Source organism: Heterocephalus glaber, unplaced genomic scaffold (assembly GCF_053883595.1).
Source record: "Heterocephalus glaber isolate CG9 unplaced genomic scaffold, H.glaber_assembly_v1.0 deba00001569, whole genome shotgun sequence".
In the NCBI taxonomy this organism is placed as follows: domain Eukaryota; kingdom Metazoa; phylum Chordata; class Mammalia; order Rodentia; family Bathyergidae; genus Heterocephalus; species Heterocephalus glaber.
Window position 1 is genome coordinate 13,607,047 of NW_028258354.1, and position 18,832 is coordinate 13,625,878.

The 18,832-nt window shown below is 39.0% G+C and overlaps 1 protein-coding gene across 27 annotated transcripts in view; it reads right to left on the minus strand.

Annotated features, from left to right (window-relative positions):
* Positions 1-18,832, minus strand: part of Saxo6 (stabilizer of axonemal microtubules 6) — a 77,594-nt gene that overhangs the window by 35,124 nt on the left and 23,638 nt on the right. For 9 of the 27 annotated variants that reach the window (XM_087192261.1, XM_087192262.1, XM_087192285.1 and 6 more), the window contains one exon: positions 8,494-8,613. In XM_087192261.1, coding sequence (XP_087048387.1) covers positions 8,494-8,550 — 57 coding nt within the window. In that variant the 5' untranslated portion in view covers positions 8,551-8,613. The other 18 variants (XM_087192290.1, XM_087192287.1, XM_087192286.1 and 15 more) reach the window with 14 other exon arrangements.

An 18,832-nucleotide genomic window follows, 5' to 3' on the forward strand; every position in this document is an offset into this window, starting at 1 on the left:
CTCTTTTAAGTGAGTACCAAAGCATCTTAGAGCTTTTTTCCATTTGTGTTTTAGCCTTCCTTATCTCCAAAGGGCTCAAAGTGAAGTCTATGGAGCCTAGGCCAGTGATTCCTCAAATGATAGATACTATGCTATGCTTCTCTCTTCCACTAGAAAGCCTTCTTACTGGGACTGGCTCATCCTCCCCTTGTTGATTTCTTAGATTGCTGTCTATTGCCTGTAGGAGACTAAATTAGCACAACCAACCTCAAGAAGGGCAATTTAGCAATCTTTTTGACCCAGTAATTCTTCTTCTATACATTTATCTTACAAATAGACTCATATTTGTTTAAAATTATTTAATGCACTGTTTTTAGTCACATAAGGTAGAAATAACCTAACTGTCCATCTAGAGGGGACTAGTTAAATAAATTATGGTTCATTTAAGGTCCAGAGCAAGAACAGGCTGTGCAGCAGATGCCAAGGACAGTGTAGGCTGCTCTGCCACTCAGGATCTTCTGACCAGCAGCCCCAGGTGGGCTGGGCCCCCTTAAAGTTCAGGTCTAGCCAGGCAAACAGAAATTACCTAGACCTTCCACAAAGACAACTTATAAGCTATTGGTACCACAGAACTTTAAAAAGCTGAAAAGAGAAAGAGGGGATGGTAACTCCAGGAAGCAACTCACATCAGAAACTGAAAGAACAAAAGGAAAACGTAGAGGTTACTAGAAGGCAGGCTGGTGGAAGAGGCCTTGTGGAATTGGTTGGACCTCTGAGAAAGGGTCCCTGCACAGCTGGAGTGAGGGCCTCTGAGTGAACAAAATGAGGCTGCCTCCTGAAGGCCAAAAATGGTAAAAAAGGAAAAGGAAAGCTAGAGGCCAGGACCAGCTATGGGGTAAGAGGTTACTGTTTAGGTCCTACTGAGAGGAACAAGAGTGAGAGAACATTCCAGTCCCCCTCTTGGCAAACCTGACAGGGAGCTGGCCTTGTGGTTTGCAGTCTGAAGGCTGAGACAGGAACCAATAGACAACAACTTGTTAACTTGCACCAATATAACCCTAGAAGAGAAAGAGGACTCTATGAGCCGATTAAGACACAAAGGAAAAAGCAAGACTAGGGGGTGTATATGGAAGACCATCAGTTGCATAAAAGGATGAATGAAGAAAAGAGAAAAATTGTCAGGACCAATCTAAAGACCACTTTCTTTTGCCTTTTTCCATAGGTATTGATCAATTTTTCCTCATATAAATGAATTTCTCATTGTATAACCAAAGAAATGGCAGTTAAATCATTGTATTCTGTCTCAGAAGGAAAATTGCTGGTATTTCACTTTAATGTCAGTAAGAATCAAATAAATAAGGTCTGGGATTAAGACTTACCAATGAGCCAAGTGCAAATTGTCCTCCACACTTTTAGTCATAGAACAGCTTTGTTGACAAGGGAGTGTCTCTGGCTTTTGAATCAGTGGGGCACCTTTGGAAAGGCTTTGGAGGGACTCCAGGTTCTCTTGACAACAAGGACTTTTTTCTTTTGGTGAGCCAGAGGGACTCTGTGCCATACAAGGCCATGCTGAGTAAAGTAATTCTCGGTAAGGCATAAACCACTGCAAGCCTTACATACCATAATAATGCTGCTGAGCCTCGACTGAATAAGACATAAGGACCAAAATTTGGGGGCACAAAATTCTTTTCATTTTAACGCCTTCACTGTCGATGATTCTGCTATCTTAAGAATTGCCTTCCCTTTTCTTTGCTGATTATTCATTGTCTTAAATCACCATCCTTTACAAAGCACCCACAGGAACACAGATTTTTCTGGAATTGCTAAGTGCAGATTTAGAACCATTCATTCTAACCACATAAAATCAGATGCCATATCTTAATGCCAGATCAGAGGGCAATGGCCAACGGCCTTTCTAAAAACCTTGTAAATCTCTACCCTTACACCAAAATAAATTTTGAAATATTCTTTGCCACATGGTTAATATATATGCACCTTAATAACTGCAGATCAAGACCAGATAATGGTTATTATTTCTTCTGAAATCACTGTTCTTTCCATCAGAAATACTCTGTCAAATATAAATGAGGATTCAAGAATTTTTCAGGACATACAGTCAGTTTCTTCTCCTTTGTGCTTTTAATTGTTGGTTACCATAAAAGATCTTATATGAGTTTTGCTAGAGCAATGAGCTCATGAAATCTTAGTATTATGTTGTTTACCCCCCAGTCTCTGAACGTCTAATAATTGAATTAATAATGTTTGATGGTGTAGAGAGTGCTATGCCCAGTTGTAAAATACTGCACATATTAAATTTAAGAAATTGTTTCCATATTATTGAGCACTCTCAGTGGAATAGGTTTTAGGAATCAGGTTCACTTTACCTAATCATAGCTGTGGCAAGCACCAAGACTAACTCAGTCCAAATCCATTCCAATATCCTTCTAATCCTGCAGAAACTGGAAAGCTAAAATATCTCTTTGACTTTAAACCCCTATACAGAAAAAAATGCAGGTAAAACTTACATTCTTCCACTCAGAAGCACTTGTATGAACTAAGCTATGGAGAAGAGCAGAGCACCGGTGTCCATTGTGATGCTGTAAATTACAGCAGCAGCAACAACAGTACACTCTGTAGTTGAAGGTGCTATCAGCAGCTTCCTGACCATGGTAGAGGTAGAGTCAGGGCTTGTAGCAGTGGCTTCTCAATTAGCAGCAGCTTTTTGATTCTACAACTTCCTGACTGTCGGTTCCTTTCATGAGTCTGTTCTATGATGTGGCCCTCGAGCAGTGGTGGTGAACTTAATGGCATGCATGCCACACTGGGCACAGAGAGCCCTCTCTGTTAGCATGTGAGCCAAGTTGTCCCAGCCAAGTTTTGACAAATTCTCAGCATACATATTACAGCAAAGATCACATTAATTGTGCAAAAGCATGCCAAATGCAAATTTTTACTTTTCAGTAAAAAATTGTATCATTGAAAGCTCTGTTAATTGCATTTTTCTTTTAAGACAGAAGATGTTAATGTATGAGTTTTTTGATCACACAATCACCACAAACTCAATTTATACAACACCAAACTCTTCACTGGTTTCCTTCCCCTTTCATCAATCTTCTTCCCATTTTTCCACCGTGTCTCCAGTGGTCTGATGCACAAATGTGAGAGATTTGTAGTAACTTTTACTTGCCCTCTACTTTAATTCCTTTGTGATATCAGTTGGTAGGCAGGTCTGTCTAATTTTTCTACTAATTTTTTCTTTGCAATGACACTTAAAATGTTTTATTTCATTTTTATTCCTCTGCTATCCCCAGTGTGACTACCAACTCCTCAGACTGGGACAGCCAAAGCAACGTTCCTTAGTCTCTCAGTCTCCGTGAGCACAGCCCTCTGCCCCAACAATGGAAATCTTTAGACCCAAATTATTGTTCTTTTCTTCACTTAAAAACCTTCAGTATTCCTTGTTTCATTGCCATCAAGTGAAGAATCCTCCAGGTAGAAAGGCTTTCTAGAACTTCCATAAAGCAGCTCCACTCTGAGCAATCATCCTTCCCTCCCATTTTGCCAACTCTGTCTCTGCACTGTCCCAGGGCCATCTTGTGCTCTCTGGCCTCTCGTTTTCTTGCATGCTGTTGTCATCTGAATCACCGTCCTCGCTTTTCCCTCTGCCTGTCTCTATCTACCTATTCTTCGGCCAAATCAATCTCAGCTTTCTCCCCAGGTATACAAATCCATCTGACCTCGTTCTTCCTATTACTACAGCACCTTAAACCAACACTTGATCTTGATGACATATCATAGTATATTATTCCAGGTAGTTTCGATATATAAATAATTTTTGTGCACATTAGATTATAAGATCCTAAAAGTCTGTAATATTTCCTAAACTTCAGGGCCTTGCTCAACCTTTCCCTATACTACACCTAGAAAAGCCATGAATTTATGAAGAAGACTTTCAAAACTTTGGTGATAATATAGACCATACTATATGCTGATCACTCTTCTGGGAAATTTTACATATATTAATTTGCTTAATCCTCACAATAATTCTACAACACAGAAATATTTCCCACATTTTCCAGTTCAGGCACAAAAGGAACAAGTAACTTGTCCATAATTGACCCAGAGTAATCACATATGCAGTCATGTGAAATAATGTAAAATATAATCAAGAAAGACTGTGCTGTAAATAAAATGCATCGACTCCTTTTCCAAGGGAAAAAATCCAAGGACTCACCCTCACTTCTATGATATAAAATAACTGTATTTCTGGGTTGTGAGGGGAAAGGATTAGAGTATCACATATTTTAAAAGAAGTTACCTATCATTTCTTTATTTCTCTAATTCTAAATGAATCATAGAAGAAACCTAAAAAAAAGGAAAAATCTAGTTCCCCTGCCCTCTCCATTTTATAGGTGAGGTTACTAGGACTGCTTGGAGAGTTCACCCAGCCACAACCATCAGTCTGTTATGAAATAAGCAACCCTATACATTGGCAATCACCAGCCCTTGAAGGAAACACGTGTGACATGGTACGCTCTGAAAATCACATGCTTCTCTTCATTGCCTTGGCTATCCACAAATAATGAAGTAACATATGAATATATACCTGCTTTAAAATCATTTAGATATTCCACACAAATGGCAGCTTGTCCGCACCTACCTGAGCTCTGCGTCCTCACTCTTCTGAAAGGAATGTGAGAGGACTGAGCTGCCTGCACTTTTAACACCCAGAGTAACAGGCCCAAAGCTGGGCTACTGTCCCAGCACTCATCACTGCCTTGTGTGGAGAGACTACAGCCAGGCTCCAGCAAGAGCCTGAGGTAATGAGTCACAGAATTGAACAAATCCGTCATTTTCTCGTGACCTAAGTAGGAATGTGTACCTCCTGGCTTAGAGAAGGAGGCTGCAAAACTGGCTGTTACCTCAGAAAACTCTGCCCAGTAAGAGGCCAGCCCTCCAGGGTGCCTGTCCTCAGTTGCCTTGTGGAGGTTTTGCAAAACTAGTTTAAAAGTTCTTGAAGTGATTATCTTTGCTTACAGTAGTGACGTTTTTGAAAATGAAATGGAAATTATGAAACATTACATAATTAACATTTCCCCAGCTCACTGGTATTCAAATACATTTTTTCTATGCTCAGATGCTATCCATATGGGTGGAAGGCTTCAGATTTGATTATATTAACAACAACATGGCTCTAAAACAGTAGTTATCTGTGTCATTCTACCTCCAGCAAAACGTCTGTGGGATGTTTCGACTGACACACACTTTCTTGCCTGACATTCGACTAGATTATTAGCTGTGCTGCCCCCAGCATCTATTCTGCCTTAATGACTTCGGTTCTCCAGTGGTGCCAAGCAAGACTTGGGGCACTACAGAGTCCAAAGACAGCCTGCCAGATTAAGCAGAGAAGCCACAGGAAGCACACATACATTGTGAGAAGAAAAAAAAAAAAAAAAAAAAAAAAAAAATCGGTCAATTCCCCTGAGACCAGGTGTGCACTAATGTAACCATGGTTTTTAATCTCCTCAGATCCACCCCCACCCCCCACCCCCGCGCCTTGTACATTATGTTCAAAAGAAACATGATAACAGCTAACAGCTGGGCTCTTTCTAGCACTTTCTTATCAAGAACCTTCTAGTTTGCAGCTTCCCAGAACTTGCCTCTGACTCCTAAACCCAGAAGCTTGATTTATAAACTTCATATAATGAACCCTGTCAAAATTGTATTACCAATTGCCCTATACCACAATACATGTACAGCATGACGACTGTATCCAAGGATGACTTATTTTAACACACTATAACTTTCTGTGTGTTCTCTTTCTCTTAGCCTTGGGAATTGTTATTTCACCTTTGTTTTTATTTCAATAGCTACCATTTAGCCATCTGTCATAAGAATACCCATCACCAATCTGATTTCTTTTGGGCTACAAGTCACATAGTAAAGTGGAATCCATATATTTTATTTAAATTTATCTTAGCGAAAGAACCAGGGGAGAAAAACCTATCACTGGCCTAACACCTATGTGTTCCGTCTCATAAAAGCCAATACCCAACTCCTGGTATATGTATAATCATTACAGTCCTTTTTGGAATCCACAAATTTGGTCCAGAAGACATCCTGGAACCAAGGTGTAATCAAGACTTTCACTGGTCCCTTAGGACTGGACTGTGAGTCATCTTTCTTCTTCAACTGGCAGAGGTAAAAAGCAACTGAACAGCATTTTGTCTCTTAAAGAGTATAATTTCTTTAACTTCTTTAAGGCACTAGTTGTATTCATTTACAGATTTTATCAGACCAGGCATATTTCGGGAAGACCAAACAAGTCTCAAAAAGCAACTCATATGTGGAGAAACCCTGTTGCAAAGTTCAAAATCTTTTAAGGAAACAGAGTAGGCAGAATCATCCTCATAGGTCACCTGCCTGGGTAATTTGAGCTGAAAGCACCTAAACAGCACTATGGCTACAAGCAGTGACACTATCTTTTGTTCTCAGGTTCATTTTCCTGTCTAAATCCTTCTGTCTGTCACCTGCTTCTTCCCTAGGGGCTTAGCTAATAAAAGATTGTTACCTCTCTCAGCAAGTCCATCTGGCTCACTGAAATTTATCTCACAAATAGCGAGTCAAAGATGGGAGGAACAACACAAAGTGGTCTAATTTTTATAGTCTACCCCAACTTTGTGTAAAAAAGCAATAGCTTCCCTTTTACTGCAGCAGCAACCCATAAGGTGATGGAGCCTTCCAGAGCATTCAGATATGGTTTAAACAGGGCCGATGTTTATCCAGTGTGTTTAATCAGGTTAAATTCACAAGGCTTCAACCTTCTACCAAAAGTGACTTCCTGTTTTAATCGTCATAAACTAGAGAGAGTGCAGATCATTTGGGCATTCATACAGGGTAATGATGCAGTCAGGGAAATCTTTATTTTCCCTGTAAACCCCTGCTGGATATTTCAAGAAACATTGGAAGTTGTGGCACTTCTTCATTTTTTAACCATGTGTCAGATTTGCACCATCCACTCCCCCTGCCCCGAATCTGTGGCTAGAATAGTGTTTCCCAAACTGTGTGCCACAGTAGCGAAGAAGCACAATCTGGATCCACCTGCCTGGGTTTGAATCCTGGCTCTACTGCACTAGTTGTGTGAGCTTAGACAAGTTATTTAATCTCCATGTGCTTCAATTTCCTCATGTGTAACATGGGAATAAAAATAGTTCAAATCTTATGAGATGGTTTTCACATGATCATTTAGCTAATACAGATGAAACGGTTAAATAGTGGCTGGCTAATTGTATATTCTATATATCATCATTGTTATATTCTATAGAACAATAGTGCTAGAAGATGTTTCTGGAGAAAAAAGTCTGTGGTAAGTAATATTGAAAATACTTTATATTTTATCATATCCAAAGCTATCAATTATATACCATCAAGAACAAAAAAACCATTGGGAATTAAACTAGGATACAGTGTTTTCCCAGGGAATTGGCAATTTTCCTGACTTTAGTTTCATTACCCCCTTAGCATGTGGTAGGCAATCCTTCTGCATCTACTTCAGGAATAAAATATAACCTCAGTTACTGAATGTCCTTTTTTTCTCATATTCTACTGTGCACCTGGCTACTGTTTTGCAAGAAAATATGAAATTGTAGTGCTATGATCTGAATATTGCGTCTCCCTAAGAGTCATATGTTGAAATACTAACCTTTAAGGTGTTGGTATTGGGAGGTGGAGCCTTTGGGAGGTAATTATGTCATAAGGGCATAGCCCTCATAAGTGAAATTAGTTCCCCTAAAAGAGACCTGAGACCCCTCACTCTTTCTTCATGTAAGAACAAAGCAAGAAAGCACTATCTGTGACTCAGAAAATATGCGACATTGCCAGTCATCAAATTCCAGTGCCCTCATCTTGAACTTCCCAGTCCCTAAAATTGTGAGAAATAAATTTCTGTTGTGTATAAGATGTCCTATTTATGGTATTTTCTTATAACAAACAGCCTGAACAGACTAAAACATGTCACTAACCCTACAAAGATGAATTTTTGTGGCTCTAACATCAAACACACATACCCCACCACTCTGTTTCCATACCTTCTGGCATATTTCAGTCATGAACCAAATTGTGGTTTAATCATTATAAATACATTTTAAAGAGCAATTAAACATAATTGTATGTTGTGCTAGGCATGTCCCTAACTCAGTTAATATGATGGCAATAGAAACTTGTATGACCAGGTTCACAGGTGCCAATGCAGTGACCACCACAACACAACAGCTGCCTGACCCAAAGGCTCTGTAAGAGCCCATCAGCTATAAGAACCACCCTAGCTTCAGAAATGATAAAAGATGAGGGGAAAGTGCTGCTTAGAACTGATGAAATATTTATGGCCCCCTTTTGGGGATTCCCAGTGCATATTAGCATATTAAAGATGCAAGAAAGCCTTGCAGTAAAGAAACCACCCTCCCTTATTTAAGTCAATGTTTTGGGCCAGACAGCCTCGGTACAAGTTATACTTACCAGCATGATGGGGTGTGGTGAAACAGAACCTGTGAAATCTGAGCATAACAGAGTCATCCTGAGGAATTTGTCCAGCCACTGTATAATCAAGCAGCAGCAAAGGGGAGGAACATGGGCCTCCTGTGGGATCAAAGACAGAAGTAGTTGCAGTAAGTCAATAACTCCATATTCTTAAAGAAAACACTTCGATCCCGGCTCAGAGTTTCTACCATGGTGAGGTTAACTCTTCAGAACTAGCAAATTCCAGTTTAGTAACTATCATTGAGCCAACAATCATATATATCAAGCCCTCAGCTCAGCACCAGTGCTACAAAATAATTATAGGACTATGTTGAATCATCTGCAAAAAAAAATTCAGTGATAACACAATAATAACAGTATTATTGATTGGATGTACTTGAGTAATGCATGTACAGCACTGAAAGTAGTGCCTGGCTGGGGAATGAGGGGTGCGAGACCCATGTCAGTGAGGGAGGTGGAAGGAAAATGTAGGAACTGCTGAAGGAGCCTGGACCACTGAGGTCTGGGGACTGCAGCCACTCCCCGTCCCTTATTCTAAAGGGAGATTACCACAGAGGCCACCAAGAAAATGGCATACAAATCTCTGGCTTACGTTTAACTTTAGACTCGACACATTCTAGTTCTTTTGTGTCTACAAAACCATAAGAAGTAAACTAGGCTTTGGCTGCTTGGCATTGGTCTTCTGCCACCCACAGATGCTGGAGCAGAGCCAAGCACAGTGACTTGTTCCATTTCCAGCTTGACTACTTGGATGAGACCTAACAGTGAGAAAGAGATCATTTGGCAGGGGTAGAGAGAGGGTGCATACAGACTTGAGCTTACCTAGAGACAGCTGTTAGCTCCAGGCCCTTCACCCCAAGCCCCAGATGAGCCAGTAGGACAAAGATTAGCACCCTAGAATTTGCTGCCAGCCCCCACACGTCCTTGAACTGGGGACCATCTAGACTCTCCCAAGGGATCCAGGCTCACTTGCATTGGGGCTGAAACTCCACTTAGAACCACACAAGATACAGAAATACTAAAGACAAGGATGGTCGTTGCTTGTCCCCAGGACACCCACTTCACAACCAAACTTCCAGTTCCTTTTTCCTGTCAAAGATGCTTACCAGACACTCCTACAGTTCTGTAGTGCTTCTCACACACTGACAGCCACTCCATGGCAGGGAAATGTCAGATCCTTAAGTGCTTAGCTTCCTACTGGGGAAGGGGGGTAAAAGAGTTTCTTTGGAGGATGAGAAAACCATTAAGTCAATATACTTCCCCCCTGTTTTTCACCTTAAGTAACTCAAAAGGAGAGCGGAAAGGGAAAGATAATTCAACACCAAAAATAAATAAAATAAAATATCTGCAGACAAACACTGCCAAAGAATCAGTTTTGAATGTATTCTTCAATGCAAGGCATTATTTTCCATTACAGTAAGGATAGTTCTTACTCTAATAGTTGATAACTGAACACTACTTGGTGACATGGAAAAACCTATTTAAAATATGCATCCGGGAATTAATATGCTTCATTGCTCCAGATTTAGTGTTGTAATCAAGACGTCTTGTGCCAAATATCTCTCGAGAGACAAAGAATATCACATTTTTTAAAAATGTAATTGAATTCATTTGCAAAATGTTTACTGGTAGAGGCAACCTGGTATAATATCCACCTGATACCCTGTAGATGGGAAACTAGTGCCATTGATTTGATGTCACTTGTCTTCAGAAATTATAGTTAAAGCAGTCTACTGTGTTGACTTGAGTGAAGCAAAACACTGCACAGACTTTGAAACTTCAGTAATTAGCAGCAGGGAAGTCAAGAACATTAAGATGGCTTGACTCCTCCATGCAGACATTAATAGGGATAAGGGACAACTTGTTGAAACAAAAAAGATTGTTCCCACATGCAAGGAGGAAAGGAAGAACAAGGTAGGAGAGAACAAAGGGATGGAAAGTTGTGCTGTCCAGAGCCACAGCTGTGGAAACAAGTGGAGGATAATGTAGTGAGAAAGACAGGGACACATTCATAGAAAAGACCAGTAGTGAAAACATATGCAAACTAGTGAAGGAACTTAAAGATGGTAAGAACAGGGAGCTAATCACTTTTGTGACAGCCTTTGGAACTCTCTGGAGGATGGAGGGAAGCCCCAAAGAAAGAGGTGGCACATATCATTGGTTTCCATGGTGATGAGTATAGTGTCATCATCGGAACATTAGGATTTGGTACTAGGAATGAGACTATAATGGTAGTATATATTAATATCTCCCTTTTAAATCCTCCCAGAATTAATTTCCACCCTGCGAAGTATAGAATATTACACATTTTATTTGCGAGATTATGAAACTAAAATGGGGGTAATCTAAATGGACACAATGACCAAAAAGGTGTTTTTCCTTCTACACTATAAATTTGTGGACTATTTGACTCTATAAGTATATTCAATATACCTTACTGTACTATAATACCTTACTATATTATATACTTTATACTGTGCTATAATCAAGTAAAGTATAGACTATTTCATTCACATGAAAAATAATGAGTATTTTGAGCTAATCATATTTGGAAAATATACTAGCATTATACGTTGGACCACTAGAGGAAAAAACTGTTGCTAAAAAAGTCTTATGTTTCTCCTCTGCTTACAAAATAAGAAAAAACAAAATTTCAATCTTTTCAATAGTTCAGCATTGCTTTCCAGACTTTTTTCATCAAAGACTGCTGGTCCATCTTCTCCATGGGTTGTTTTTATTGCAAATGGCAAACTTTCAGAATTTTTTCTAGGCTTTGTTTCTTGTCATTTACCCTCCCTTCCTTTATTCATCTGCTCCATAAGACCCCCTTTCAAACACTCCCTCAAAACTAGGGTGAGTCCTGTCACGTGTTACTATAAAATTCTTAATAGTTCACTAATGCCATGGAGAGGAAGTTTATAGAGAGTTGAGGAGGTATAGGAATCAGATAAACTAGGTTTTAATCCTACCTCTGTCACCTACCAGCAGGGTGACTGTCCTTGGACCAACTACTTCTCTAACCTTGATTTTCTCCATTTGTAATATGAGGCGATATTAGCCTGTACTTACCAGTGTTGGTGTGAGGATACGATTGGATAATGTATACAAAGCACTTAGCAAAAGTTATTCCTGGGGCTGTGAGAACCCAGGACCCCTCTCTAGGCTGCTGTCCTCCCACTTTTCATACACTGTTTCCCAATCTCTGCCTGGACCCCGAAGCCCTCTGACACAGAACAAGCCTCTTCGGGGGGGCTTCTCTGTGTTCCTATTTTAAGGCCAGAGAGAAAAAGAATGTTCAGGAACGCTGAGTTCATGTCTGCCTACCTGTTAGGACTTCAAGCAGTGGCTGTGGTTCTGTAGATCCAAAAACCAACATTTTCATTTGCTGTTTCTCCTCTAGAAACTGTGTAGTTTGGGGCAAGTTATTTAGCAGCTCAGACCTTGACTTTTCTATTCTGTAAAATGGCATCACAAATACATACTCCCTAGGAACCTTGTGAATGTTAAAGTTGGCTGCACCTATGAAAACTGCCTTGTACAGGAGCAGAGCGCACAATAGATACTCAATAAAGTAGAATATGACTCAATTAAAAATATTTCCTGACATTCTTATTTTCATAGAATTTAACAATAACTAAATTACTGGTATTTCTATGCAGTTACTAAAATCATGGAATAAAATAACACTTATTGCATGAGAAAATATTCATGATCTATTACTAAGTGAAAAATGTATCATTTTTGCTTAAAAAGAAAACTATACACAAATTCAACAGGAAAAAGGGCTGTATTTTTACCAAAATGAGATATGTGTGTGTGTGTGTTTTCCTGAATCCTTTTCTGTTTAGAAAAGACAATAAATATAAAAATTTTAAAGGTAACGATAGCAGTAAAAAAAAAAGTATTATCTGCTGACTTTTAGGTACTTAAAGCCAGACAGTGGAAACTGAGCGCTAAACTCAGCAGGGAATGTAGTGAAAGTAAGGATTGGCCAGGAGGGGGGTTGAGTAGAAAGGGGAAAAAGAGGTCAGAGAGAGGACAAGCATTAAGTCAGGGCTAGGACTCAGAAGGAGTCTTGTCTTCTTGCAGGCATTTGTTGCTGAGATTGCTGCCCCCCATGGAGGTAGAGGGCCATGTCTAGGCCAGGCAGGCCACAGACATTCAAAGTTCACCGGGGAGCCAGTGGCCTTCTGAGCCTAGGAGGTGTTGAGCTGTCCTGTCTGGGGCCACAGAAAGGGTGATTTATTTGCTTGCTTACGTAAAAGCTAGCGGATGACCTAGATGGCCTCTCCTGTGACTTTCAAGCCTAAGAGACTTTGATTTACTCGGGTTTGAGTCACTCTTCCAGGGAGCAATAATAAACCAAAAGCTATCACCACTAGGTGGCATGCCCCAAATACAATTTAACTTTGAACGGGCAGAAAAGTTTGGATCTCAGGGAACTTCAGACACCCTATAAGTCAAAAGCACTATTAGAGACAACAAGATGAAGATCACTGAAGGTTTACAGTTTCTCCCTGCTAAATACAAAAAACTAATCAAGCAAAACCACCACCTCCACGATACCACTCCTCTCCAAAATAATAAATTCAGTGTATTTCTCATGGACATATCCTTGAGAGACGTCGCCCCAACCTCTATCAATGCCTGTAATGAACAACCTCTTTTGCCAACCAGATTAAATAAGTGCCCTCTGTAATTCTCCAAAAGAGGAAGTAGGTCTTCAGTGTTAGCAAAGAATAATGACCAGCCATAGACATAAGATTACCATTAGCTGAGATAGGACAAATGTTCCTGGGTAGGATCTGTTATAGTTGAGAAGAACAAGAATGGCACCCAGGCCAAAAAGAATGTACTCCTCCTAACCTAATATTTCTCTTCTAATATTTATCAGTCCTGTAGTCAGGACCTCTATGTTAATCTAGAGTCCTTTATAACTTAATAACATAACTAGTTTTCCCCACTGTCTCGGCTCCTAAAGCTTACATACTATTTGTTACTCATGAAAATAGGACTTTAGTTAAGTGTCTAAAGAAACAGATAATTCTGGAGCACATGAAAGAAGAACTCAGAAAGAATAGGACAGAGTGGGACCTTGAACTTTAAGAGTTTGCATATGGCCATGGAGGATTCCTGAAGTTTTGGCACTTTTAAATGAGGACAGGTAGGGGCCGGGGATTTAGCTCAGTGGTTCCAACGCCTGCCTTGTAAGCACAAGGTCTCAAGTTCGATCCCTGGTACCAAAAAAAAAAGTTGAAACGTAAATGAGGACAGGTAGAGTAGATGGAGAAATAACTAAAGGGAAGTGCTGAAAAAAAAAGATGTGGCAAGACACATTTTGCATAATTCATAGATTTATCTTTGATTATAAAGCCTAGTGATGAAATGTGAAGAAATAGAAGCAATTTCCTATTTCTGACCATATAATGCTAATGGGATATTCTCCAGATACTCCATCATTTAAATTTAAATGTATGTGATGTGACCATATATACAAAAGCATATTTTTTAAAGCAAGTACACACGTATACACACAACAGGGTATTTTCATTTCTGAACTCACGTAGGAAGCTGATTACTGCTTTTGATACTGCAAACCATTTAAGGAACTCCTCTTTTTTAAATTAATTTTATTGGTACATTTTAGGTTTACAGTATAATGACATTCATCATTGGAAATTTGCACCTTTACATAAACTCTCTTGGTTCTTATTTTTCCCCCATCCCCCTGCCCTCCCTTCAATCCCTCCATCCCTCCTTATTTACAAAGACTTTGTTTCCATTTTTTTCATTTTCTCATATTAATTCCATTCCTTCTTTCCTTTCCCCTACCCGTCCCACTTCCCCTTCCCCTTTGCCCCTTTTCTTCCTATTTCACATTATCTATTATACCTTTTGTTCCTTATTTACACTTTCAGTTTCTCAAAATATTTGGTACTTACACCTGTGTGTCCTATTTATTTCACTTAAAGAGTATTGCCTCACTGTGCATCCATTTAGCTATAAATGTCTTGAATTTCTCACTTTTTATGGCTGAGTAGTACTCCATTCTATTAAAAAAACAAACCACATTTTCTTTATCCAGTCTCCAGTTGGTGGGCATTTGGGCTGCTTCCAAGTTTTAGCTGTTACACACTGTGCTGCTATGAACATGGGTGCGCATATATCACTGTGGTATGATCCTTTTAATTCTTTGGGGAAGATACCCAGCAGGGGAATAGCTGGGTCAAATGGGACTTCCAGTCCTACTTTTTTGATGTATCTCCATACTGATTTCCACAGTGGTTGCACCTATCTACACTCCCACCAGCAGTGGAGCAGTGTTCCTCTTTCCCCACACCCCTGCCAGCATTTGTTATTGGCTGATTTCATGATAGCACCCATTCTTTCTGGAGTGAGGTGGAATCTCAGTGTTGTTTTCATTTGCATCTCTCAAATGACCAGTGATGTGGAACATTTTTTCATGTATTTATTTGCTATTTCTACTTCTTTGTCTGAGAACTGTCTGTTCATTTCAGATGCCCATGTTTGGATTGGATCTTTAAATTTGGGAGGTCAGATTTTTTTAAGTTCTTTATAGATTTTAGATAGTAGACCTTTGTCTCAGGAAAAGCAGGTGAAAATTTTTCCCACATTGTGGGTTTTCTCTTCACACTGCTGGTGGTTTCTCTTGCTGTGCAGAAGCTTTTTAATAAGAAGAGATCCCACTTCTTGATTGTGTGTGCTAGTTCATGGGCAACTGAGGTTTTGTTCATAAAATCTTTTCCCACACCAATGTCTTCAAGAGCTCTACCTAACCTCTGTTCCAGCCGGTTCAGCGTTTCTGTTTTAATATTTAGATCTTTAATCCATTTTGATTTTAGTTTAGTGCATGGTGAGAGATATAAGTCTACTTTTAATCTTTGGCAAGTTGAAACCCAATTCTTCCAACACCATTTATTAAAAAGGCTATCTTTCCTCCAGTGAGGGTGTTTGGCTCCCTTGTCAAACATGAGATGGCTAAGTGTGTCTGGCATTGTTTCTGCATCTTCTAATCTGTTCCACTGGTCCTTGGGTCTGTTTCTTTGCCAGTACCATGCTGTTTTTATCACAGTAGCTTTGTAGTATAGTTTCAAGTTGGGAGTTGTGATACCCCCTGCCATGTCTCTGTTACCTAGAATTACTTTTGCTATGCTAGGTCTCTTCTTGCTCCAAATGAATTTTTGGATTGTTTTCTCAAGATCTGTGAAGTATGCCGCTGGGATTTCAATTGGGATTGCATTGAATCTATATAGCAGTTTTGGAAGTATGGCCATTTTCACTATGTTGAATCTTCCTACCCAGGAACAAGGAATGTCTTTCCATTTTCTGATATCATCTTCATTCTCTCTTTGCAGAATGCTATAGTTTTCAGAGAAGAGGTCTTTGATTTATTTTGTTAGGTTGATTCCTAGGTATTTCAGTTTTTTGGATGCTATTGTGAAAGGAATTGTTTGTCCCATTTCTCTCTCAGTGAGTCTGTTGTTTGTATAGAGGAAAGCTATTGATTTTTGTGTGTTGAAGTTTTATCCAGCTACTTTACTGAATTGGGTTATTAAGCCTAGAAGACTTTTGGTGGAGTTCTTGGGGTCTTCTATATAGAGTATCATGTCATCTGCAAATAATGACAATTTGACTTCTTCATTTCCTATCTTTATTCCCTTTATTTCTTTCTCTTGTCTAATTGCTGTGGCTAATGTTTCCAAGACTATATTGAACAGAAGTGGTGATAGTGGACATCCTTGTCTTCTTCCTGATTTTAGTGTGAAGGATTTCAGTTTTTGACCATTTAGTATGATATTGGTTGATTTAGTATGAAGTTGGTTTTTCATCAATGGCTTTTATCAGATTGAGGTAGAGACCTTCTATTCCAATTTTGTGTAGGGTTTTTATCATAAATGCATGTTGGATTTTGTCAAATGCTTTTTGTGCATCTATTGAGATGATGATAGGGTTTTTGTCCTTGGCTCTATTGATATAGTGTACTACATTTCTTGATTTGCATATGTTGAACCATCCCTGCATCCCTGGGATGAATCCTTCTTGGTCAGGGTGTGTGATCTTCTTGCATCTTCTTGATGGCCTTCTGCATTCTATTTGCCTATATCTTATTGAGGATTTTTGCATCTATGTTCATTAGTGAGATTGGCCTATTATAGTTCTCTTTTTCATTTGGGTCTTTCATTTGGGGATCAAGGTGACACTTGCTTCTAGGAATGAATTCAGTAGTATTGCTTCCCTTTCAATTTCATTGAAGAGTTTAAACAGTAGTGACAGTAGTTCCTCTCTAAATGTCTTGTACATTTCAGCAGTGAAGCCATCAAGACCCAGGCTTTTCTTAGTTGGTAAGTTTTTAATTACATTTTCAATTTCATTGATTGATATTGGGTTGTTTACAATTTTTAGGTCTTCTTCGTTCAACTTTGGTAATTTATACTTCTCTCAGAATGTGTTCATTTCTTCTGTGTTTTCCATCTTATTGGCGTATAGGTTCTCGAAGTAGGTATTGATGATCCTCTGGATTTCCACTGAGTCTGTTGTAATTTCATCCTTTTCATTCCTAATGCATGGATTTGGGCCTTTTCTTTCCTTTTTCTGATAAGATTGGTCAAGGTTTTGTCAATTATATTTATTCTTTTGAAGAACCAACTCTTGGCTTCATTGATCATTTGTGTCACTCTCTTAGTCTCCCTTCCATTGATTTCTCCTCTAATCTTTATAATTTCCTCCCTTGTGTGAGCTTTGGGTTTGTCCTGCTTATCTTTTTCTAGAAGCTTGAGGTTCAGCATCAGGTTGTTTAATTGGGCTCTCTCTGTTTTCCTCATTTGACTATTCACTGCTATGAATTACCCTCATAAGACTGCTTTCATCGTGTCCCATAGATTCCAATATGTTGTATTGTCATTGTCATTTAATTGTAGGAACTGTCTGGATTCTTCTTTAATTTTCTCTGTGACCCATTGGCTATTCAGAAGTGTGTTGTTCAATTCCACACATTTAAGAAATTTTTGTGGATTCTTTTGCTATTGATTTCTAATTTCATTGCACTATGGTCTGATAATATACAGGGGATAACCTCAACTCCTTTGCACTTACTTAAACATTTTCTATGAGTAAGTATGTGGTCTATTTTGGAGAATGACCTGTATGCAGCTGAAAAGAATGTATATTCTGATTTTGTGTGGTGGAACACTCTGTAAGCATCTGTTAAGTTCATTTGTTCAAGAGTTTGAGTTCTAGTATTTAGTTGCTTATTTTTTGTCTAGTTCTTCTATCTATTTGTGACAGTGGGTTATTGAGGTCCCCAATATTATTGTATTAGTGCTTATTTGATTTTTCATGTCCATTAGTATTTGTTTTAAATAGTTGGGTGCACTACTGTTTGGTGTATATATGTTTATGATTGTCATCTCTTCCTCTTGGATCGTTCCCTTTACAAGAATGTAGTGTCCTTCTTTGTCTCTCTTAATCAGTGTTGGTTTGAAATCCACTTGATCTGTAAAGAGGATAGCTACTCCTGCTTTTTTGGAGTTCCTGTTGCATGGAGTATTGTTTTCCACCCTTTAACTTTCAGTCTATGAGTTTCTTTTTGAATTAAGTGTGTTTATTGTATGCAGCATATTGTTTGATCTTGCTTCTTGACCCATTCTGCCAGTCTATTTCTTTTGATTGGTGAATTGAGACCACTAACATGATGGTTATAACAGATAAGTATTGACTTATCATTGTCATGACTTTTTCTTTTTTTGGATTCTCCCCTTTGCATTTAATTTCTTGTCACACCCGATGGATTCATTCCAGTGGGCTTCCTGGGGTTGTGATCCTCATTGTCTGTTCCTAGGATATTGTCTAAAATTTTTTGGAGTGCTGGTTTGGTATACATGAAGTTCCTAAGGTGCTTTTTCTCATGAAAGTATCTTATTTCTCCATCAATTTTGAAAGATAGTTTTACAGAGTACATCAGTCTGGGTTGGAGGCTGTTTTCCTTTAGGGCTTGAAATATGTCACTCCAAGCTCTTCTTGCTTTGAGGGTTTGGGTTGAGAAATCTGATGTGATTCTGATGGGCTTTCCTTTTTATGTGATTTGTTTCTTTTCTCTCACTGCTTGTAGAATTTTGTTCTTCTGTTGGGTTTCTGGAATCCTAACTATTATATGCCTATGTGTAGATTTTTTTTTTTTTGATCAAGGCTAGCTGGAGTCCTATATGCCTCCCTTATCTGTATGTCAAGTTCTTTTCCCCTCCTTGGGAAGTTTTCTGCCATTACCTCTGTGAGCAGTTTTTTTATGTCATCTGCACTC